Raw genomic sequence first — 25,562 nt, 5'->3', positions numbered from 1 at the left:
CACTTCCATACATCACTACTGGGTGTAATTTTAACATATGATATTGCTGCAGCAAATTACTTCCTGCCACTCACTCGTTCATCCAGTAGCTATCGCTCTTCCTGATAAAAGTCCATTAAAGTGGGGTGGTTTGGGGGGTCTTCGTGGCTCTACTGCGTTGTGAGCTGTTCCTTGTGGAAGTGAGGTGCCCAAGTGCTTCTGCGATTTTTATCTCGCTGAGCTTTTGCGTCTACAATTTATGGTTTTCTGTGGCTCTGCCTTGCCAAAAGCACGAAAGAAAGAAACAAAGAACCCTGAATGTACAAGTTTAAACCTTTCAATTTGAAATGTATTACTCTTTTATAGTCAAATATCTGCAAGGCATAAAATACACAAATTGAAATGCCACTCTTAGACGTAGCTGAGAGTCTAAAGCTTTCTGTGGCCAAGGGCTACTTCTTTGGCTCTGCTGCTGACAGAGAACAGATTTTTATCTCTTAAATGCCATTTTCCATCAGCGCTGGCCCCTTTGGCTCTTTTCCCTTTTAACATTGTTATTATTTTGATTTGCCCTGCTTTGCCCAGAGAATGACCTTCCTCTTTCCTTTCTGAATTGAGAATCAATTGGGCCGCTATGCTTAAGCACACTGTGGCTCTGCAGAGCCCCTGTGCAGTTTGGGAGGAGCTATGTTTGCTGTGGGGTATTTTAGCATGCAGCGAGGCCTCAATAATGTCAGAATGAGGCAGAATGAATCAGTCTTTTTGCCACAACTTGCCAGTCTCGCATGCATTTATTTCTGAGACCCTCTCATTTCTGCATTAATTTGCTGCTGTGTGAAAGCTCGTGTATAAACTAACGTTTAAATATTTATTTATCTATTATTATTATTATTATTATTATTATTATTATTATTATTATTATTATTATTGAGTTTGGAGGGACCCTTCTCTCATCGCAGGTGACTCAAGGTGCCTTTGCAAAAACAAAACAACAGACTCAGAAGCAGAACCTGTGCATTCATTAAAACCAAGGGGGGAAATTACATCATGAGCATTCACCCCTCGCCCACCCCTGCCCCTTTCCGACCCTGCTTCACACATGTTTTCACCTGGCTGGAATGTTTCCTTCAACTCTGATCATGCCTCTTGCTTCCCTTGATGGCAAATGGAGAGAAATGTGTGGAGAAACAAACCTGCTGAACAAAGGTGACATTTTATATCCATTGCCCCACATCCATTTTTTTTAATTTTATTTTTTTTGCCTCAGGCCCTGCACATCATTGCCATGTGGCCCCCAGAAGCTTGCCCCAAAGGAACATGGCCCTTTGGGCTGAAGCATTTCCCCTCCCCCTGGTCTATAATGAGGCAGAGCGGAGGGTTATAGATCCTGCAATCCTCCATTTTACACCTCATTCTTACACCTGAATAATATAAGCGTCTTTTGATGCCCATTTTAGCTTTCACAGTATAGTATCAACTAGCTAAACGTTTCACCATTACTATAAAAGGCCCCTTTTTAATATATTTCTGGTAGGCATGATAGCATAATGTGACCTTTAATTTAACAGCCAAAGGCTTTTTTTATCACCTCCTTGTTGCTTTTTTATCTTCTCTTGCTTCTCCCTGATATAACACAGCAGTCTCTCCATCTAAGTCACTCGATGCTGCGTGGAGGCTGCTCCCTTATTACTAAGGGAGTAAGATTGAGTTGGAGAAGGATACTTTTACCTTTAATTATTGATTGCAGCCGCGGAAAAGGCTCTGAATCAAAACAAGACAAATGGAGGCAATAAAGAGGAGGAGAACCCTGAAGACAGGCACAGGAAAACGCCCACCCCAAACTTGAAGAGGGGGTACAGGAGAGAGGCTGTTGCTCCCAGTGTGCAGATTTGGAGAGCAAGTGGCCTCTTTGTTTTGCAAAGCACCTTCGTGAGGAGGGAGCTTGCACCGCAGGAAGGGAAAGAGGGTTCCCTTTTCTCGGTGGTCGCTGTTCCTCTGAGATCTATCGCCACCTCAGTTATCAATTATCAGTTTGCTTTCAGGAGGCCACCAAAGGGGATGGCTTCAGAAGAATACCGTATTTTTTTCTGCCTATAAGACACCCCCATGTATAAGATGCCCCCTATTTTGGGAGACTCCGATTTAAGAAAATGGGAGGAGATGGCCGCCGTGTATAAGACGCCCCCAAATTTTGGGCATTTTTTTTAGGAACAAAACCTAGTCTTATACACGGAAAAAGTAACAAATTGACAAATTAACGGATGGCCATGAGCCCCAATGGATGGTATTCATGCTCCTGAATACCACTTGTTGGAAACCACAGGAGGGGAGAGTGCTCTTGTGCTCAGGTCCTGCTTGTGAGTTTTCCACAAGCACCTGGTTGGCCACTGTGAGAATGGGATGCTAGCCTATGTGGGCCATTGGTCTGATCCAGCAGACTCTTCTTGCGTTCTTATGATCTAGAACGAACCCTGCATGGGAGCAGAGTTTCAAGGAAGGGTCTGCAGCTCACGGGTAGAGCGTGTGCAGAAGGTCCCAGGTTCAATTTTGGGTGTCTCCAAAGAGGGCTGGAGAAGACTGCTGCCTGGAACCCTGGAGAACCCCTGGCAGTCAATGCAGGCAATACTGGTAACTCACAATTTACGTGAAATTTACACTCATGAATGAATGAGTAAGAGAGAAAGTAAGAAAGACAGAAAGTGGGTGGGCATCTGGGGAAATGGCAATCTCACCTGCTATTGAACCCAATATGTAAGAGCTGTTCTACACCAGAACGGACGCCTCGGAAGGTGATAGACACTCCTTCATTGGAGGTTTTTAAGCAGAGGTCAGGTGGCCATATGCCATTGATGTTTTAGTTGATATTCCTGCATTGCAAGGGGTTGGACCAAAGGGCCCTTGGGCTGTTTACTAATTCTATGATGGCCAGAGTATACCCTCTCTCCTCGAAACAACTTTATAAGCAGGGTATAGCATCCTCAGGACAGAATGAGACAGACACACATGGCAGCAAATATGTGAGTGTGGCAGATGAAGCCTCCTCCTCCGGCCACTCCTCCTGGGCCCCGCCACCCTTCCCATCCCTCCTCATTGATGCCCTGGTGCTTGCGTTGCTTGGTGCTAGCCTGGGCTGGCAAGCGCAGACAGTCCTATTGACAAAGGGCCTTGACCTAGCTTGCAGGGAGAGAGGCAGCCACCCAGGCCATCATGCCTTCCTTTGCTGGTGTGCCACAGGCTGGTTTGCATTGCAGTGTTTGTCTGAGGGAGTGGCAAGCAGGTGCCAGGCAAAAAGATGGCGGGGAAGGACTATGTGTTGTGCGGCCACTCTTGTGCCTCCTAAGCTGGTCTGTGCCCTCAACTGCAGCAGAGGGCGCCATCCTATCACATGGGTGAACATGGTCTCAATGTATTTCATATGTGCATAACAAAGATAAGGAGCTCTAACCTCTGACATACTACATTTCCTTTTTAGTTTGACTCGCTAGTTTTGGCCAGATCTGCAATTTCAGAATGCTAACACACTTTCTTGCTTTATTTTACTAATGTCTTATGTGACTGGGGTGTGTGTGTGTGTGTTTGTGTGTTTGCACATTGCAAAAAGTTTTCCTAAATAAATGGGGGTACATCATTTTACCCTGTGGATCGTAGAACGAAATATGTCAAGTCGGCCCTGCATCCGGACTTCATTGTGGGACAATAGATATTCACACGCCACAAGCCACTGTCATTGCTAACACCTTCCATTCCCTTTCAAAAAACAGTTGTCTCTCTATGGGGGAGATAAGATGTAACAGAAAGCTGTCCAAAGGCAACACAGGATTGGTAGTAGTATTCACAACAATGCAAACTGAGACAGAAAAATAGGTGTTGGGGGCGGGGGGACTATTAAGATGGTCCTCTCGCAGAGACTAATTGATCCAAATGGCTTTCAGAAGGCTCTGGGGAGTTTTTTTTTTTCAGTTTCCATGCTCTTCAGTCAAAGCCCTGGTCAATCTCTGTAGTGTAGAGTTGACCCAGACTGGCCCAATGACACCTGAACATCCTCCTCCAACTGGCAATGTTTAGAAAGCTCTGTGGTATGCCCTTGGAGCTCAGAGCAATGAAGGTACATGACTTGAGCACAGCTGAAGATAAACTCCCAACAAATGTAAGTGAACACTGGTACATGCGCACTTGCGCAGGCTCAAGCCCATCCAGTGAAGGTGGCAAATAAATAAAACTTACTTCTCCACCTTCATTGCATCCTCGGGTTGCTGTCCTGCAGAGCTATTTAGCTAAAAGTTTGCTAACAAGATTTGGACTTCATCATTGGTGCTAATGATCCTGGTGAGATGTCTGGAGTGATGTCTTCTCTGATGTTGTTGGATGGAGTTCAGCTGCTGCAGTTTGAGGACCAGGCAAGGTACTTGGTCAGGTTCACGCAACCCCTTGTACCCTTGCCCCTCTTGGCTTCTAAAATCTGGCAGAGGGGGGGTATCTGGATGATCCAGGGAGGAAACTAATGCTTCTCTTCAAGGAATGGTCCCAGGTTGCCTGAAGGAAGTGATTCCCTTTCTGGCCAAAGTTCTTGAGAGGGTGTTTTCCCACCAGACCCATTTCTTGGAGGAGACAGCTTTTGAAGATCCATTTCAACTGGGATTCAGGTGTGGTTTTGATATGGACCTGTGTGAGGAGAGAAATAGAGGAGTGTGACTCCATTGACCCTCCTTGATATCTTGACAGCTTTTGATACCATCCGTCATGGTATACTTCTGGGGAGACTGTCTGAGTTGGGTATTGGGGGCACAACGTTTCAGTAGTTTCATTCCTGCTTGGATACCCAGGTCCAGAAGGTGGTTCTTAGACTGCCTTGCTCAGCCTCATGGGGTCTCTAGTGTGGGGTCCCACAGTTCTGTCTCCCAGGCTGATGAACCTCTACATGAAACAGTTGAGTGGGGTCATATGGAGTTTTGGTGTGCATTGTTATTAGTACGCTGATGGCCCGCAGCTCTATTTCTCCTTCTAATCTTCTGCAGGTGAGGCTTCTGTTCCCATGCTCTGAGCTTCATAAAGTCAGGATATATGCAGGAAGGATAGCTATAGCACAGGAGGTTTCTCTAATGGAAGTGACTCCACCTTCCTCTGATCTGGCTTGTGCCACAAGGATGCCCCTTGATTCCTAGATTTCTTCAGCTTTGCAAAGCACTCTGTTTTCGCAAACACAATAGAAGCAAATGCTGGCATACGCCAGTCATCCTTGTCAACAGGAGAGGAGAGAAGCTGAGAGGAGCAAGAGCTTCAGATGTGTTCTAAAGCCTAAGTGTGCACCAACTGCCAACAGAAGCATCTTATAGCAACAAACAGAATTCTTTTGCAACTTCCCTGTGGTTCGTCAGAAAAGTAGACACAAGATTTTGAAACTGCATGTAGGCTTGATGTGAAGAGTGTGGATTCTGGGGTTAAGGATGCTGTAGATCTCCAAGGGTTCAGACCAGGTGCTCTGTGGGTCGGAAACCAATTCCATAATACTTTTGTTCTCTACATAAGTGCCTGGGGACTTCTATTTCACTGTATCTGAAGAAGTGTGCATGCACACGAAAGCTCATACCAAAATAAAAACTTAGTTGGTCTTTAAGGTGCTACTGAAGGAATTTTTTTATTTGTAAACCAAGAAATCTTTAATAAAATATATATTTAAAAGAAGAAGAAGAAACCGATTCCATACTCTGTGCTCCATTGGGTTAGCTACTTTGGGGGAGGAACTGCATGGATCTCAATCCAAGATACCATGCGCACAGCAGAAAGGAAGAAACGCAGCACAACACATGCGGCAGGTGGTTCTAAAGTGTCAAAATCAGTACCCGTCCCTCAGTCTGAGCAGCTAACTGTTGAAGGAAATTGCTAGGGATTCCTGTGCCTGCTGGCCTCCTTCCTCTCTGTTTCTGGTCCTTGCTACCTCTCCATACGTGCTGACTGGACCTTGCCAAGAGTCAGGTATTCATGCCTGAACAGAATAACTCAAAAAGGGATACCTGACTGGAGCAGAGACTTTCTGGTGCATGGAAAGTTTGAAAAAAAGAGCATGGAGAGCTGGAGCACATTCCTTTGGCATCTTTTAATAAATAATAATAGTGAGTAATAATTCAACTGACTGGCACAATGGGCTGATGCCATGACCAACGCCCCGGGCTGGGATGAATGGATGCAAAGACAGGAGATGTGAAGACTCCCACTCTGGACGACGTCAATGTGCTTCACATGTGCGCTGGTGAAGGAAGAAGCACTCCATCGATTCAATCCCTCTGTGCATATTGGGCTGCATATCCAAGGGATGGATTATGCATATGGGTTTTTTTATTTAAAAAAATCTGTATGATTCTGTTCCCCCAAAGCTTTACCATTGGTATAATCTGCTGCAAGAACCTGAAAAAAAAAACACTGTGTTACAATCCTGACACAATTTCCTCTACACATACTCTTTTGAGAGATGAGTCAAAGTAATCAAAAATTATTATATGTGTGTGACCTTTACAAATCAACTGGCAATTTCTGCACTTTCCATTAGCTTTTTAGCTCCCAGTGGTGCAAGATTGCGGTAGACGGAATGAAATGTAATTTGCAGATTTTTCAAATCTTATAGGAAGCCACTGAAGTTCCTAAACTCCCACAAAGCATAGAGTTTTAGCAGGAATAGTTTTTGAAAGAGACCTTTAGAAGTAAATAAAACACCGATGATTAGATTCAGATTTACCGAAACCACACTGTGCTCCAAATCTATAAACTTTCAAAGTCAGGGGAAGGAATTTTGCATTTTTGCTTCTACAAGTCAGAAGGCCAGATCAAGAAATAGAACAACAGAATAAAGTGGTTTTTAACTGTGTATAATTTGCATGCGTATTTCCTAAACCATTTCGAATTTGATTAAGAGTGACCAGTGTGGGACTTCAGTGACAGAGAAGAATGGTTAGAGGTTGCATATCATGTTGAGACTAGACATGGGGAACAAAAGTTTTTACTAGGGCTGCCGGTCCTCTCTTTGGGGTTAGTTTTCCCAGGCCCTTGTCTTGCATCACATAAGGTTCAGAACTAGTAACCACTTCTGAAGAATACAGAAGCTGCTCCACATAATGAATGGTGACTGTATGTCTTGTGCCAGTTAATTCATGTTCTCTTCAGAGTCGCAAATGACTGGGGAAAAAGAGAGTTGGGGATGGAATAGTTAAAAATCTCCAGGAGCACAGAGTCTTTGACAGCTGAGTCAAAAGGTCTACATGGTAGAGAAGGGTTGAAAACAAGCTAATGTTGTCACCAGCTCCCCATTTTTTCATCAATGGCGCCATTTTGGAACAGCACTGCTTCTCCTGGTGGCCCATTGCTGGTAACCCACCCAAATCCCACTGGAAATGTTGCTACAATGCTGTCATGTGATTTCATTCCTAGGTAGTAGGAGATACAGAAGAACCACTGTCAGCATAGGCAAACATCCTAAAAAAAAACCTCCCAGAATGCTTCAGCTTGTTGCTCATCTGCAAATGAGGGGGCAAATATCAACTCAGCCATAACTGCTTTTTAAAACTGTCTGCCACATGACATTGCCTCCAGGAGCTTGTGTTCTCAGGAAGCTTCCACATTTGTTCCTGTGTGAACCAGGCATGCCATTTTTGTGTGTGTGCCAGAACATAAGAAGAGCCTGCTGGATCAGGCCAATGGCCCATTGAGTCCAGCATCTTCTCACATTGGCCAACCAGATGCTGTGTGAAAGCCACAAGGAGGATTTGAGCGCAAGAACAATTCTCCCCTCCTGTGGTTTCCAGCAACTGGTATTCGGGAGCGCTGCTGCCTCCGACCATTTTAAGAGCATTTTGAAAGAAGTGTTCTCATTTCTCACCTATCATTAATGTAAAGCAGAGACTCAAACTGCATATTCAATTTGTGGAGGAATAAGCATCATTGACCGGCTTGCTGGTGGCATCCATGACCACCCCTCTCTCGTATCCTCAGTGTCACCAAACCTCTGGCTTAATCTTCTCTGCAAAACATAAAGCATAAAACAGGCTGACACAGATTCGGTGACCTCAAGTGGTTTGTGTATCACAGCTTATAAAGTAATGGGCATGTTTATAATCTCTGTGCACTTCAACGACCCCATTCTAAAGAGTGAAGGTTAATTCCCTCTGAAATCAGCACGACTTAACAACTCTCTTGTCCCTTTGATTTCAGTCTGACTTAACCATGCAATCCTATGTAAGTGCCATTGTTTTCAGTGGGGCTTAATCCTGGATACAGGATTAAGGATACAGGATCCTTAATCCTGTACGTGTGAATAGGGTTTGCAGTCTTGGCCTCAATCAAACGTATTTCTGAGTAGATACACATTAGGTTGTGTGGTTCATTGTGACCAAACTTTTCGGTATCAAGATTTCTAGATACATTTAAACCATCATTTCTGGTGTTACTTTTGTCAAAGCCTTGGTGATCTGTGAGGGAACTGATTCTTTACATTCCAGAATGATATCCAAGCAGTTAATAACCTGATGTGTTCTTGTCTTGTTTTCCTTTTGCTACCTGTTCAGTATATTTGAAGCCTTTGGGATTAATTGATTTGGAAGCTAGAGAATTTTAAAAATGTATTTTTTCCTGACTAGGATATAAATTATGTCAGATCGCTTTCTAGATCTCAGACGTAAGTGTGTCCTTGACGATGGTTAAGCGTTGTAATGTTCTTCTTCTTTAAATGACTAACCCGGAGTAAGAGGTTGGAGCAAGAGGTATTTTGCAAAATTAAACCTGTTTCACCTGAACCTGTTTTAACTAGTTAATAAGAAACATCAAAACCAACAAAACAAAAAAGACAAAACCCTGAGGTCAATGAACATTTTTTTTTGTAACGCTAGTGTTTGATGTTTAAATTTGTTTTTTTGGGGTCTGTCTATAACTTAAGTTTTAATAACCTAGCTCAAATGCAGATTTCTAATTTTCAATTAACATAGGAATAATTTTGTTTGCTAAAATAAAATAAATGAATGAATGACGAGTCTGAACCATGAAATGTTCTAGGTAGAGCTTTTTAAAACATTCCAAATTTTTTCCAAAAAAATAATAATGTGGCAACTGTATAGCTCAAGCTTTAAGTATTAACTTTTAACCTTTGACCTTACAGATTTTAACCAATGAAATGTCTCTTTAAACTTTAAAGGAAACAATGATAACGAGCGCCTGGCGATTGCTAGACAGCGAATTCCATATCGGCTTGGTCGAGTAGTTGATGAATGGCTACTCGACAAAGGTAAAAACATTGATTAAAACTTCAAATAAAAAATAATTTGAACATAACCGAGTAGTGCTTCATTGTAACACCAATAAACATAAAACAATAAATTTTCAGTAAAACTAAATTAAAAACAAATTTTAAACAGTAAACTGTAGAGTAAATATTTGCATACCGTGTATATAATAATTTCTATATACATTTTAGTGGTATCGCCTGTTTAATAATCTTACCCTGTTAATTTAAGGTTAAAGGGACTGTTAAATATAATCCACTAACTCAATCTATGAAGGTACTCATAGCAAGCATTAACCAAAACTGATAAATCATTCATAGATTATATTACGTGTTCCATCATCTAAATTATTAACTAAATATATTTATATTTATATATATTTATATATATATATATGTATGTATCTGTATGTAGTTATGAGATCTTCATTACGGTCCTGAAAGAAACAAAGCAAAAAAAAAAAATCATTGTTTAAACTGTAGGTGATATTAAATAGTGGGCAATATGATTGCCAAATGAGATGAAGTCCCTTTAACGTTGGCTACATTCAAAGGGGATTTTGAAACAAACACTAATTAAAAGAGCTTAAAGTTGTGTGCATGCTTTTATTATGAGCAGAAACCAATCTGCAAAACAGAATATTATGTTTATGAATAACAATAATAATAATAATGAGCTTGTATTGGTGAGGATTTCTGTTTTCAATAGCAATGTGACATGACTCTTCATTGATATATGTTTCATTCCTCGAACTTACTTTTTACATCCAGAACGTTTTGTTTCTTTTAATTTTCTTGCTTTTTCTTTTATTCAGTAGCCTTGCTGAAAGACAATCAGACATCTCTCTCTCTCTTTCTTTAGCATTTTTTGTTTGTTTCTGAAATGCTCAGTATACAGTATGTATCTCATGCCTCTTCAGTGTGTGTGTGTGTGTGTGTGTGATAGGAAATTTCATGTATAGTGGTACCTCGCAAGATGAATGCCCTGCAAGATGAATTTTTCACAAGACGAATGCATTTTGCGATCTGATGGTGATCTGATGGTGACTCGCAAGACGAATTCGTTTCGCGAAAAATTCATCTTGCGAATCACGGTTTCCCATAGGAATGCATTGAAATTTAATTAATGTGTTCCTATGGGCAAAAAAAGAAATTTCAATGCATTCCTATGGGAAACTGCGATTCGCAAGACGAATTTTTCGCAAAACAAATTGACTCGTGGAACAAATTAAATTCGTCTTGCGAGGCACCAGTGTATGAATTTACAGGGAAATTCAGGAGCAGATAGCCTTACAAATGAATAGGATAGATATGTTAATGCTTGTATTTAATGATATATATTTTTAACGTTAGGATTCATTAAACAAAGTAACGGCATTTGCATGTAACACTAAACTGTGGCTTAGTGTCACATGGATGAGCCCTCACAAGCCCAATAAAGGCATCAGGTTTACAAACTTTGCCCACCACTTCTTGCATGGATGGAAAGCTAGGCTTTTTCTATGTTTACTTTCTCTCTTAGGGAACCTTGTCTTGGCGTTACATACAAACTAGGGATCCTTATGTCAAACAGACTGGTCCGTTTGTAAACAGGCCAACTCCAAACCATTGCTTATGGTCCCAGCTTGTTTGAGGAACCGTTGTTTGCTTTAAACGAGGATTCCTGATTTCTACATAATGCAAAGTGGAGGTTCTTTGAAAGCAAAACTAAACTCAGAAAAACTCGCCCTCTTTTGTTGTGCGCGGAAAGGAGGGGCGTGGAAGGGGAAAGGCGTGAACCTGATGCTTCACTTGGAACTTGTGCTGGGTGGTCCACATAGCACTAAACTATGATTTAGCATTGTGTGTGACCTGGAATATTGGCATATTTACATATTACGTAGATCTACGTAGAGGAATGCTTGTGTGAGAGAAATGTTATACATAAGTATTTGCAGTCCTTGCAATCCTGCATGTTTTGCCTGATAGAACTGGCAATCAGAAATCTGACCTACAAATACACACACACACACACACACACACACACACACCCCTCTAAAGTTTGGACCAAAATAATAATGATCATGATAAAAAAGAATGGGTGAGGAAATAATCTGTAGCAAATAGATGAAAAAAAATTCCCAATTGGCCTTTCAAGCGAAAAGCAAACCCAACGTAAATTTTAGAAATTACATACATAGATTGACAATTCTGCATTCCATGGGCACCTCATTAAAAAAAGCAATGAATTATGAGCAAAATTCCTTTCTTATAGTTTATTGCTCTCATCCTCCACCCCATAACAATCTGTTTAAAAAATCATCCTCTGTTTAAGAGTGTAGTGTTCGCAATCAACATTTTTTGCATGTATGTAATACTATCTTTGCAGGGCGTCAGCTCACAATCTTCAATAGCCAAGCGACAATAAAAATTGGAGGCAAGGAGCGGGGCCACCCATTTCAGGGGCAGCTTTCTGGACTCTACTACAACGGCTTGAAAGTCCTCAACATGGCCGCCGAGAGCGACACCAACATAGTGATAGAAGGGAACGTGAGACTCGTTGGTGAAGTGCCTTCCTCTATGACAACTGAGTCAACTGCCACTGCAATGCAGTCTGAGATGTCCACGTCGGTCATGGAAACCACCACCACTCTGGCGACAAGCACAGCTAGAAGAGGAAAGCCACCAACAAAAGAGCCCATTGGTCAGGTTAGTCAGCCATGATGGAATTTCTTGATGTTTGGGTTTTCTTTTCTTTTTACATTCCCCCCCCCCCTGGAGTTTCTGCAAATGCCTGCTTTCACAGGTCAAACGCCTTTTGTGAAGATTTAAGGTGATGGTCATCAGGGCTATCCATAGATAGGGATAGCATAGGCCTTGGTATCTGCATCCTGTTTGACAGCACAGATACTGAAATGCGGGTTAGTCAACCATGGTGGAATGCCTACATGTTTGTAATGGTCTTTTATTTTTACGTGTTTCTGGATTTTCTGCAAGCACCTGCTTTTACAGGTAGAACAACTTTTTGGCATAGATAGGAGGTCTCAGTTGTATTGACCACAATGTCTTCATGCTGCACATACGGTGAATATGTGGATGCTATATGACCATGTGAATATGCAAGCAAATGTCTGAGTGGAGATACTTCTTTCCATATTGTGGGTTATACCAGCTGTATATAAGACCATGTAGAAAAAAGGTAATTCAGCTGATTTTCATCACCATGGCTATTATTCCACTGGCTTTTGGCTCACCAGTGATAGAGGAACCACAAATTGTATGTTACACAACATCTGTCCTAGAAGTAGACATATCAGCTGTGTTTCTCGATCATGGTGAACATAGTAGAACATAGTAGAGATAATTAGACAAACTTGACTAATTTAGCAAATGTTGGGCTGATTTGGAAATTAAGAGCCTATCTGGTCCTGTTAATTCTAACTGTGTTACAACCTGCTAGGCTAGCGGTTCATTCAGTCAACAACCGTCTCCAATCCGGTAGCCTTTTTCCATTGTTTCAGTCATGTGTCCTAACCAACCTAGTTATTTGAGATTGTCTGACTGGAGATTGTTCAAGATATGATGTCCATTGAAACAAATGCTTTACAATAAGATGCGGATTCTCAAACAGAGTTTAATGAGGTACAATGATGGCATTGACAGGGAGACTCTGGATACAAATGTCCATATCACCTCTTGGACCCTCTAAAGTGTTGGGGCCAGTTTTGAATGGGCTCAGTTCAGTACCATTCCACCTTGCCAGTGCCATTTCACCTTGTATAGGTAATCTGTTAGTATCCTCGGATGATCACTGTGATTAAATTTCAGTTTGCCACCAACAGACACATACAGAAACCCATCAACCCAAAGTTGCAGTGTGGCATGCTCCAACTCCAGCCAGTCATATGCTTTTTGAGGATACTCCCTTGCATTCCAGCCCACTAGTTCTTGTTGTGTGTGTATATATTTTCCCCCTTCACCAACAGACACTCAGCATTCTTTCTCCACTGAGTATCCTTGCTCCTCACTGGGCTGTTTGGGATTTCCTTAGGATTTTTTCATCTTAAATAACACCGTACTGCTGCCAACCTTGGAGTCTCCTCATGCCTCTGGTGTGAAATGGATGGTGTTGTTTTGACTATGCGTGGGCAAAACCCACATAGGAACGGATGCCCCCACAGATCCAAAGCATTTATACGCAACCACAGGAGTCCTAATGATCTATGCTCAGAAATGGAAAGAGAAAATGAAACCAACAAAGGAGGAGTGGCAGATGAAATTGATGGAATATATGCAATTTGCAAATCTAACTAGTAGAATAAGAGATCGGGAAGATGGTGTCTTTAAGAAAGAATGGAAAATGTTTGCAGAATATACAAAGAATTATGTTAAATACGTTAAAAACATTAGCAGGGTGGGAGTAAATTCAGCAGTTTCAGGTATTGTAAGCAGAAAAATAAAACATATGGAGTAATTGGAATATGCAGTTGTAAATGGATAAAGAAACAGAACCATGGAAGGCGGGAGAAGGAAGCTGATGATTATGAATGCCTGGTTTTATTGATTGAAATGCGAAAAATTGTAAAGAAAAAGTATAAAAAATATAGATATATAAAACAAAGCTCCATGGTCACATCCATACCATGCAGTTAATCTGTACTTTGTACTGGCAGTTGTAGCTGTGAGGAGTAAACTACAGTTCCAAGGTTCTTGGGGGGGTAGACAGGGCCGGCTCTAGGGGTAGTCTGGGTGGCGCGGGGGGCTGGGCGGAAACCATGCTGCACGCTGCGCCCGCCCACCAGCCGCGGCAAGAAACAGAGCGGGGCGGGGGCGCCGGAGCGATCTTCGCACCACGACGTGCTTGAGACAGCCCTGGGGGTAAAGAGACCATTTGCTTTGAATTTGTGGTGTGGGACTGACCAGTGACAGTCATTATATCCTGCAGGATTTGTGCCCCTGATCCTTTATTTTTCATTTATCTTGTTTTCATCACATTATTTGATTTATAGAGGCTGTTGCGCTCCTTCATTACCACATGAGCAATGGCATTTGCCAGCAAGCATCTCTTGTTAGACTTGTTAGACTCACTAGGCAAATTCAGATGTGTAAAACTGCTGAATCTCACTTTGGCTGTGAACTATTCCATCAGCATATTTAGGCACCACTTTATTGCTGTTGATAGTACAGTCGTACCTCAGAAGTCGAATGCCTTGGTACTCGAATGCTTTGGCTCTCGAACGCTGCAACCCCAGAAATGAGTGTTCCGGTTTGCGAATGTTCTTTTGAACCCGAACGTCTGATGTGGGTTCCACGGCATCCGATTGGCTGCAGGAGCTTCCTGCAGCCAATTGGAAGCCGAGCCTTCGTTTCTGAAAGTTTTGGAAGTCGAACGTTAGACTTCCGAGGTACAACTGTAGTAGTAGTAGTACAGCGGTACCTCGACTTACGAACGACTCAACAACCAAATTTTTCGACTTACGAATGGGGCAAATGGCCGCACGCTTACGAATTTCTCGACATCCAAACGGAAACTGCGGCGGTTTTAGATAGGGTTTTTTCGACTTACGAATTTTTAGATGGGGTTGCTTCGACTTACGAATTTTTCCATTTCCAATGCATTCCTATGGGAAATCGCGTTTCCAATAGCACTTTTCGACTTATGAATTTTTCAACCTACGAAGGTGCCTTCGGAACGGATTAAATTTGTAAGTCGAGGCACCACTGTAGTAGTAGTCCTGCCAACCTAGCAGTTTGAAAGCACCCCAGTGCATGTAGATAAATAGGTACTGCTGTGGCAGGAAGGTAAACGGTGTTTCCATGCGCTCTGGTTTCTGTTACGGTGTTCTGTTGTGCCAGAAGTGGTTTAGTCATGCCGGCCACATGACTCGGAAAGCTGTCTGTGGACAAACACTGGATCCCTCGGCCTGAAAGCAAAATGAGCGCTGCAACCCCATAACCGCCTTTGACTGGACTTAACCATCCAGGGGACCTTTACATACCTGCCAGGTTCCTGTGGGTGAAATAAGGGACGGACCGGAAGTAGCGGCCGGAAGTAGCGCTGCTGCCATTTTGGAACTGGGCGGAGCATGCTCAGAAGCGGCTTTTGATGCTGATTTGCCCAGTTCCAAAATGGCCACCACGCCAGAAGTTGCACTGCAGCCATTTTGGAACTGGGCAGAGCTGCATCAAAAGTCGCTTCTGAGCATGCTCCTCCCAGTTCCAAAATGGCCACCGTGCCAGAATAAACCGGGGGGAAACAAAAAAAATCCGTTTTTTCAGCTGGGAACAGCTAGAAAAACGGGGGTTTCCCGGAGAATACGGGAGACTTGGCAGCTATGGTCCTTTACCTTACCTTAGTAGTAGTAGTAGTAGTAATAAAGGGAGGCTGAGAGGAGGGTCTTGTTGTCTGGTCAGCCCAGGACCTCCAAACAGACTGCCCAGGCTTGTGCCCCAGGGAGGTCACTTCAGTGTTGCTAATGCAGCAGGTTAACTTCATCTTCGTCGTCTCTCAAGACGAACAGATGCCAGCAACAAAAAACGGTAAATTCCTTTTATACCAGCAAGAGCTGCTCTGCCTTCTAGCGATGGCTCGAGACCGTGCTGCCCAGTCCTGCTAAGATGCTGAGCACTTTCATCTCCCATTGACGTCAACAGGGCCCAGCCCCTTGCAGGAGGCGGCCACTGCCTTGCGGGAAACCTGCTTTTAAAGATGGTTTCGCCTTTATGTCCTAGATCTGCTCACTTTCCTTTTCACTTCTGTTCTTTAAAGGGAAAAAAAAATGCCCTCAATTCATCCTGTCAAAAAATGGAGGGATGTTTGACTCTGGAACTTTCTGCGGTACTAAAAGGAGGAAAGTTACCTTTTCCTCCTGCTTTTAATTAATTAGTGCTGTGAAGAAGAAGAAGAAAAAAACAGGCAATTGAATATTAACTACTAATGGAAGAAAGTTAACGCCAGTACAAGCAAATGCAAGTTTAAGGAGAAAATGAGCTGATAAGGAGTAAATGATCTAATCAATTAGAGATTATTTGGTCCATTTGCAGGGCTATTGAATTCAATTAAAGATCACAGTTCTCATTTAAAGAAAGATAATTTAAATCTCTTATGGTTATTTATATAAAAGATCTCTCTCTCTCTCTCTCTCTCTCTCTCTCTCTCTCTCTCTCTCTCTCTCTCTCTCTCTTATGCCCGAGCTAGACTTGTTTTACTAAAGTTATTTCTTGTTTTGCAGCAAGTCTGCAAAACTTTGAAAGCAGCCCAGGACCTCCAAACACACTGTCAGTAGCCACATACCATAAAATGGAAGACTATCCCACTGTTTCTGTTGACTATGTGGCCAGGTGTCCTCTTTTAAGCATCACAGTCCTCTTTTTAAGCTTCTGCTCACTTTAACATCCAGTATCTCAGTTATCCATTACAGATCTGGGATTCTGTGGCTACTGTGTTGCTCTGCCAAGTCTGCTTGGAAACTCCATCTCTTGCTGTAGAAGTCGTGGCTCCTTGTCCTCGCCTGTGCAGTCTTCCTCTTCCCACCTGGGCCATGTCCTCTGGCCTGCTAAATGCTGGACCTCCCCTTTGTTGTTGTAACCTCAGTCAGGCGAGAATGAACCACACCATGCTAGCCTGCCTTTCAGTGCTCACACACTTAGGAGCATGAGATCCAATGAAGATCTATACTGGAGGCTGATCTGGTCCATTTTCGCAGTAGCTAACCCAGAAAGCCAGCAAGCTGGACCAGCAAGTATATACACATCCGACAATGGAGGTTGAACATAGCTATTGTGGCGCATACACACACATATATATGTAATGAGGGCACCAAGCGAGCCTCCCTGGGAAGAGTATTTCACAAATGAGGAGCCACTGCAGAAAAGGCCCTTTCTTGTGTTGCCACGAGGGCCATCCAGTCCAACCCCCTGCCAAGCAGGAAACACCATCAAAGCATTCCTGACAGATGGCTGTCAAGCCTCCGCTTAAAGACCTCCAAAGAAGGAGACTCCACCACACTCCTTGGCAGCAAATTCCACTGTCGAACAGCTCTTACTGTCAGGAAGTTCTTCCTAATGTTTAGGTGGGATCTTCTTTCTTGTAGCTTTCTTGTTGCTTGGTTCATTTCTTTGGGTGGGCACTTGTAGCTGCTCAAGCTACACGCCTTTGCAGTCCTGCTCTGGACCCGCCTCTAGCGCTCTCAGCTTTGCTGGGAAACAGTTCTTTGGACTGCGATAATGCCTCTTGCTTGCAAGAAGGAAAGGTGCGGGGGGAGGACCTTTGACTTTTCTACAATAGCTTGCATTCCAGCCACACAAAGGTAAGGATCACATCCACTGCTCCTCCGCCCACTTTGCCTCAGGCTCCACCCACTACTAGCATGCATACAGCCAACTCCTACCCTAGAAGTTTGCCTACCAGGGATAGGAAAAAAACAAAACAAAAAACACCCATCCCTGCTTCAAAGTAAATGGGCCTTGTGGTTCAGTCTTCAGGGTGTGCCGTGTTTCTCCGAAAATAAGACACTGTCTTATATTTATTTTTCCTTAAAAAACCCCCACAGTGGCTTATTTTCAGGGGATGTCTTATTTTTTATTACGCGTCCAGCCTCGCCTCTTCCTTGGGGCCCTCCAGAACTGCACCCATCACTATGTCTTATTTTCGGGGTATGGCTTATATTGCGCAAATGCTTAGAAATCCTGCTATGGCTTATTTTATGGGTATGTCTTATTTTAGGAGAAACAGGGTAGATGGGATGGAATTTAAGTTGAAACACCTTAGTTGTACATTTCTTGAGCTTTGCTGGAAAACCTTTGCTTTCTGGAGGCACAGCTGCTCAACACAAATGTTTGGACTATGTGTATCCACAGGTAATGACCAGTTATTTTGGATCACATTCTCTAGAGATCTTGATTTATCTGGGGCCTTCTCAGTAGTTGCACCCGCCCTGTGGAACGCCCTCCCACCAGTTGTCAAAGAGAAAAACAACTACCAGACTCTTAGAAGACATCTGAAGACAGGGAAGTTTTTAATGTTTGACAGACTATTGTATTTTTAATATTCTGTTGGAAGCTGCCCAGAGTGGCTGGGGAAACCCAGCCAGATGGGTGGGATATAAATAAAAAATAAGAATTATTATTATTATTTCAGGGGCCTTCCCCTGCTAAGCTACTGCATTAGAAACGTCCTGCTTCTTAATGTGCTAGAACAAGAATATCCAAGAAAAGGTAGAACCATGTGCTTTATCAGGAACATTGTGATATTACACACACACACACACACACTTTTATTATCATCATTTCCCTCCCTTTTCTCTTATTTAGCTATTATTTCTTTATCTTGTGCATTATTATTTCAGGATGGATGGATAGATAGATAGGATAGATAGATAGATAGATAGATAGATAGATAGATAGATAGATAGATAGATAGATAGATATGATAATTGCCTGTTCACATTAGGCCAACACAGGATTTGGCTTTCAGAGGCAGCAGTGAGCCAATGTGTATTTGTGTTTTGATGTACTTCTGTACATAAGACACCAGAGGGCAGCAGTCATTAGCATACCTGCCCAGGGATAGCGGCAGGATGGTCTCCCACCCCTGCACATCATTTTGGCATCTTTTTAAGCCCCAAACCCCAACCCCAGTAAAGGCTAGAGAGGAGTCCCTTAGGAATGAGAGGTTCTGGGAAACCAACAATAGTTTGTGCTGGTGGACATCTGGCTGGCCACTGTGAAAACAGGATGCAGGGCTGGATGGGCCTGCAAGATGAACTATAGGGGCACTTTGGGGCACGGGTGCAGAACATCAATCAAGCAAAAGAATGGTAAGCTAGAAAATTCTGATAGACCCCCTTGGAGTGCTGATTGCAAAAGTAGACCTTCAACCACTGTTGCCTCAATTGGGGGCAGTCCCCTAACTCTCTTTGAGTATTCGCAAGCATCCAATAACCAATAATGTGTGCTGGAAACTGCCCAGAGAAGCCAGATGCCCGGGGTATATTATTATTATTATTATTATTATTATTATTATTATTATTATTATTATTAACAACAACAACAACCAACAACAACAACCAACAACAACAAACATACATAGAGCAGGATCAAGCACCTTTGTCCTGAGCCATCCATCCCTCCACAAGTCTTTCCATGGGTTGAAGGCATGCCTGCCATGGGTTGGAGCAGGCATCCCCAAACTGCGGCCCTCCAGATGTTTTGGCCTACAACTCCCATGATCCCTAGCTAACAGGACCAGTGGTCAGGGATGATGGGAATTGTAGTCCCAAACATCTGGAGGGCCGAAGTTTGGGGATGCCTGGGTTGGAGGCTGTCCCCAGAACCTGAAAGCTGAAGGGTTTGCTGGAAATGTGCCCCTGGCTCCGAATATCCTGCAATGGGTGGTGGAGGGAGTTCTCCAGGTGCAACAACAAATACTTCTAACTTTCAGGAGATGTTAGATGAAAACCTGAGATGCAGAATGCATACATTAGCATCCTGTGCCACCTCTTTAGAATCTACAGTTGTACCTCGGAAATCAAACAGAATCCGTTCCGGAAGTCTGTCCGACTTCCAAAACGTTCGGGAGCCAAGGCGCCGCTTCCGATTGCTGCAGGAAGCTCCTGCAGCCAATCGGAAGCCGTGGAACCCACGTCAGACGTTTGGGTTCCAAAGAACGTTTGCAAACCGGAACACTCATTTCTAGGTGTTCGGGAGCCAAAACATTCAACTCGCAAGGCGTTTGGGATCCAAGGTACAACTGTTTGCATGGTGGTTTCCCGAGTTCCCCCAGGTAGAAATAATGACACATGACACAAATATTTAAGGTTAATGGGCTAAAAAAAGGTCACAACTTTATTGATTACAGGTGATGAGCGGCATTGGCTTAGGCATTGGATCTAACCAACTATATCTGACTCCAGCCCATCTGCTGGAAGTCCGGGAAGGGTTAACCACCGGTAGGGGGAGTCCTGCTGATGCACATCAACTAGGAGCTCCCCTGGGGTCACCACTAGGGGGCGTGCCTTAGGCCCTAGCCTCCTTAGGCTTCGGACAGGGCCATGCCTCACGGAATCCTTTAATGGACTACCCTTCAATATTTGGGGCAGGTGATGGCGCTACTTCCCCTCTTTCCATCTACATAACTATTCCAATGCCTAACCGCCAATACCCTGAAAGTTGTGACTATTTGCTACGAGGTAGGTGAAAACCAAATGGCTGGTGCCAATTTGCCAAGTGGAAAAATTCCTACCAGGCCCCTCAACGGCGACCAACCGGAGTCCATAGCAAGGTCAAGAATCAAACCATAAAAGGTGGGAGGGTGGGAAAACCAGAGCCCCTGGCGAGCAGTAAAGACGGAGATCCCCAGCCGAGTCCTGCCTTTATGGGCCAGGCCACACCCCCTGGCCATCCTGATTGGCTGGCCAGGGGCGTGATGCGACCGGGAAACCCCCAACCGCACAGGGCTGGCCTCCCACCCCCTGCACACTTTGTCAGAGAAGACAAAGAGAATGGAAGTGGTTCCATTCTGAAATTGGTGGTTGAGCATTTTTACACGTGTCCGGTAAATCTTCACATATTTCACAGTGACACATTTATACTAGAATCAAGAAGGGGACATTATCCGCTCTCCAGGTTTAATTATTAATAAAGAAAGTTATCTGCTCCTTGGCTTGCAATATCCTCTTTTTTTAAAATCAGCTTTGCAGTGAAGGTGCCCCTTGATGACTTCCCTACACAGCAAGGCCATGGAACTGTTGCAGCTGCTCCTTGTATGAGTCCCACTGGACTAACAAAGCTTCCTCATTATCCCAAAGTAGACCATGCGTCCATCTGGCCCTGTAATGTCTGTTAGGAAGCTCAGAGCAATGGAAGAGACTTTAGACTGAATCAGACCCCCCAAGGTTTCAGGGAGAAACGAGGTAAGGAACATCCTGGGCAACACAGGCCAGTGGTGTGCGGCAAAAGTGTGTGGAGCAACAAACTAAAATAAATAGTTTCTACATACACCCCCACATGCCTCTCTGTCTCCATCCAGACAGAGCTCAAGGGCACATTCCAGCTAGGCCAAAATACTTGGGGGCCATGAGGGGTGTGGCCTGGGGAGAGAAGCTTAGAGGGTCATATTTGGACCGCTGGCCAGAATTTACTCCAAGGTCCCTTCCAGTAAGATTGTTTAACTGCAGACGTGAGAGACTAAAGGAAAGTCACTCATTCCACCACTGCAGTTCGTAGCTTCGAGAACACTGTCCAACCATCTCGTCCTCTGTCGTCCCCTTCTCCTAGTGCCCTCAATCTTTCCCAACATCAGGGTCTTTTCCAAGGATTCTTCTCTTCTCATGAGGTGGCCAAAGTATTGGAGCCTCAGCTTCACGATCTGTCCTTCCAGTGAGCACTCAGGGCTGATTTCCTTAAGAATGGATAGGTTTGATCTTCTTGCTGTCCATGGGACTCTCAAGAGTCTCCTCCAGCACCATAACCTGTTGGCCTGTTAGATTGGCTCTAAAGAATTCATGACAATAACTTTATGATGTAACGCAGCATGATGAAGGGGGTTACGCACCATAAAGCTCTTGGTTTGATGTGATATGGGCCAAGCAAATAGCTACCACGTGTCCTGTTGGTTCTGGGCATCTAAAGCTTGGAGCTTCTATACTGGAGGTTGAATCAAAGATATGCTTTCACCTCAATCTGCAATTCAACAGAAGCATTTAAGACTGGCAGGGGAAGCAGACAGGCACTTGCTAATTTTAAAAGTAGTGTTGTTTCCTCAAAAGCAAACAGTATATGCCCAAAGGCTGACATGACTGCTTCTTCCTAGCCAACAATGAAGAAGAATAAAACCCCTCTTTCAGTAGCTATAATTGGGGGGTTTATTTTATCTCATTTAATTTGTACACTGCTAGATCAGGGGTCAGTCCACTGTCCCTCAGACCTTGTGGGGGGCCGGACTATATTTTGAAAAAAAATATATGAATGAATTCCTATGCCCCACAAATAACCCAGAGATGCGTTTTAAATAAAAGGACACATTCTAATGTAAAAACATGTTAATTCCTGGACCGTCCATGGGCTGGATTTAGAAGGTGATTGGGCTGCATCCGGCCCCCGGGCCTTAGTTTGGGGACCTGTGCTAGATTGTTAAAACACACACACACACACACACCAGCCTCAAAGTGGTTTACAAAAAAGATGAAGCAATAAAATTATCCATCAGGAGTATTAGCAACAATAATTTAAGACTTTCAAAAAGTTAAAATAGCAATAAACCAAAATGGACCAAAACTCGCATCTGCTTTCTAGTATCTTGTCTAAACAAATGTTTTTAGCAGGTTCCAAAAGGAGTACAGTGAATGCACCAGCCTGATATCAATAGGCAGGGAGTTCCAAAGTATAGCTGCTGCCATGCAACATGATACAGTTCTTACGAATGCAGAACAGATATTACGTGGCGCCCCAGATCAAACTGCTTGAGTGGGTGTGTCTGCGGTAAAGGGGTGGAAGAGAAGTCCCATTTCCATTCTAATGAGAAGCTTCCTAATTTTCTTTTCTTTTTTTCAAATTAACAGGCAAACTGAAACAGAACTATCATTTTCTGTCATGGTTAGTAGCCATTGATAGCCTTATTCCTCCTGGAAGCTTCTAAAGAAATGGAAGAAAAGAGGTGTGTGTGTGTGTATATATACACCCAGTCATAAGTGCCGAGTTAGAAAACGAAGCAGATAGCAATATGTGGAGCTAATAAAGAGAAGAGTATGTTGTATTCAATCAGATCTCTGGGCTGGTGATTGGGGGGGGGGTGTTGCGGTTTGACATTTTTCAATATTATTGCAACTTGAAGATTCCTTCTGTTAACTTGGTCATAACCATCCCCTGAGCTAATAAATGGCAAGGTCTAGATTTTTGCCTCATAAACTCTTCAATGATCCTACTAGTGAAAGACACTCAATCACTTTAACAGTGAATTTATCGGAATAAATGTACATCAACATCGCCCTAGTTTTATGCCACTCCATTAAACCATCGCAAACAAGAGGTCATTGCTTATGATAAACGGAGGCAGAACTCAAGAAATCTGGTTGGGGGGGGGGGAGAGAGAGAGAGAGAGGTTGCTTGTGTGTGCTTTTCTTGCCTGGCAACAGTACCTTGGACAGAGACTGTAGCAAAGTGGAACTATCTGCAAACATCTTCACACATGCAAATTCCTAGCCCTGAAATTACCTTGTTGTTTTGAAGGATTCCGTTCTGCCCACACCCCACCCCACCAATTCCTGCTCCCCACCCCACCCCACCGCCGGTTTATACAACCTTGTTTGACAGGCCTAGTTTGGTGGGCTCTGGGTTTTCTTTATGCCTTTTCAGCCTTTAAAATTTTTACCATAGTTAAATCTTTACTTGTCTTATCTGGTGTGCTGACCGCGCTCATTTCCCCTAGTTAGTTCTCCGCTGGATATGCCTTCAGATTATTTCCTAAATTCTTACGAAGCGGTGAGCTGTGTTTTTTCGCCGTGTTTATTTATTTACTGGTTTGAAATATTCATACGCCTCCTTTCCAACAGAATGATCTACAGTGTAGTTTAAGTCAGCAAAAAGCAAGAGAGCAATTTGCAAATGGCCTCCGCACCTTTCATTGCTTAGAATACAATTTCTCTGCACATACATACATACATATATATATATATATATATACAGCTGCTTATGTTGTGCACAAAGCAGTAATTCCAGAAACATTTAAAGATGGGAAATGGTTCCCACAGAGATGGATAGCTAGCACTGCCTCCAGAAACCACGAGTTTTCCTTCAATTGTGGAGACAAAATTATGCTACTGTATCCCGCCTTGTTTGCTGAAGAAGGAGGAAGGAGAAGAGATTTGCCAACTTCCTTGGCCATTGTTTGTGCTCCCTCAGGGAGGCCCAATTCCTTAAATGGGTTGATCCTGTACCCACATACCTGGGAGTAATTCCCATTAATATTTTTTGCTGCCTGGTTTGTAGGTTCCCTTTTGCAATAAAGTTGGCTTTAAATAGCCTTTTGACAATTAGCATGTGCAGAGCTGTACAAAGCCTTACAGTAGACAGGAGTTTTATCGTCCAGTCTTCAGTGATGTGTTGAAATACTATGGTCAGGATAATAATAATAATAATAATAATAATAATAATAATTAGTAGTAGTAGTAGTAGTAGTAGTAGAATGGAGCCTGTCTAATATTTAAGGGGAGGGAATTCCAAAGAGCACAACATAGATTCCTATACTGTGTGGAAGAGATCCCCTGGTAAAATGGAATCTGCAGAAGACCCTCAAATGCAGAGCAGTGATGTATTGGGTGTCAAATGAGTGAGACAGTTGAGGGGAGGTTAAAGTACTAGCCCATTGCTTCTCAAATGGGGGGGTGTAAATTCCCCCCTGTTGCTGTTGTTGCTTAGTTGTTTAGTCGTGTCCGACTCTTCGTGACTCCATGGACCAGAGCACGCCAGGCACTCCTGTCTCCCACTGCCTCTTGCAGTTTGGTCAGACTCAATGTTGGTAGCTTCGAGAACACTGTCCAACCATCTCGTCCTCTGTCGTCCCCTTCTCCTAGTGCCCTCCATCTTTCCCAGTATCAGGGTCTTTTCCAGGGAGTCTTCTCTTCTCATGAGGTGGCCAAAGTATTGGAGCCTCAGCTTCAGGATCTGTCCTTCCAGTGAGCAAATCCCCCCCCCTATATTTCCTTTTTAAAATTATTTGCAAATCAACCTCTTGCACATTATTATTCATCAGTAATTGGAAAAGTGAATTAAAAATAGAAAATATAAAATTAGAATAATGTAATTCTGCAGATGACATTAGGAAGTATTTACATACATTTGATATATTTAATTAAAATCCTCTTCATTTAATCAATTAATAATATGCATTAAGTGTGAAACATTATTATTAAACTTTAATTTATGACCCAATCATAGTTCAAAATAAGAAAAATACATTTCTCTTCTCTCTCCCCCCCCTTTCCTATTGAAAGAAATAACCTGTTCCTTTTGCTGAGATTTCTAACTCTTTTTTAATATAGCGAGTTACAAAATGCCAACTCCTTGTAGCATTCATAATTTTTTTCTCCATCTTTTGTCATTGCAGTTAATTTTACTGTACTTAATTCTTCCTTAAAGTTTCCTTAGCAGATCCATCCGATCTCCGGTTTCCGGGCATCTTTCCAAAACTGTGCAGAAAGGATTCTAGTCATAGTTCTAGCACACAATGCTTCAGTCTGATAAGCTGAGTTTCCTCTTCCCTCCTCTTCCCTTTTTCCTTGTGTGCCATTATTTTTAGATTGTAAGGCATGGACTGCCTTATTGATTGTACATAATGCGCTCTAGG

General features: G+C 43.1%; 1 protein-coding gene across 33 annotated transcripts in view; it reads left to right on the top strand.

The window, feature by feature from the left end:
- The window catches only part of NRXN1 (neurexin 1), a 961,778-nt gene that overhangs the window by 837,582 nt on the left and 98,634 nt on the right, over window positions 1-25,562 (top strand). For 23 of the 33 annotated variants that reach the window (XM_088666843.1, XM_088666839.1, XM_088666830.1 and 20 more), the window contains 2 exons: window positions 9,155-9,244; window positions 11,610-11,929. In XM_088666843.1, the coding sequence (XP_088522969.1) occupies window positions 9,155-9,244; window positions 11,610-11,929 (410 nt within the window). The remainder of the gene's footprint in view (window positions 1-9,154; window positions 9,245-11,609; window positions 11,930-25,562) is intronic. The other 10 variants (XM_088666850.1, XM_088666849.1, XM_088666847.1 and 7 more) reach the window with 1 other exon arrangement.

The sequence above is a fragment of the Zootoca vivipara genome, chromosome 3 (assembly GCF_965207765.1).
Source record: "Zootoca vivipara chromosome 3, rZooViv2.hap1.1, whole genome shotgun sequence".
NCBI lineage: Eukaryota > Metazoa > Chordata > Lepidosauria > Squamata > Lacertidae > Zootoca > Zootoca vivipara.
Note: the sequence above shows the minus strand (reverse complement) of the source record. Positions and strands in the feature narration are given on the sequence as shown.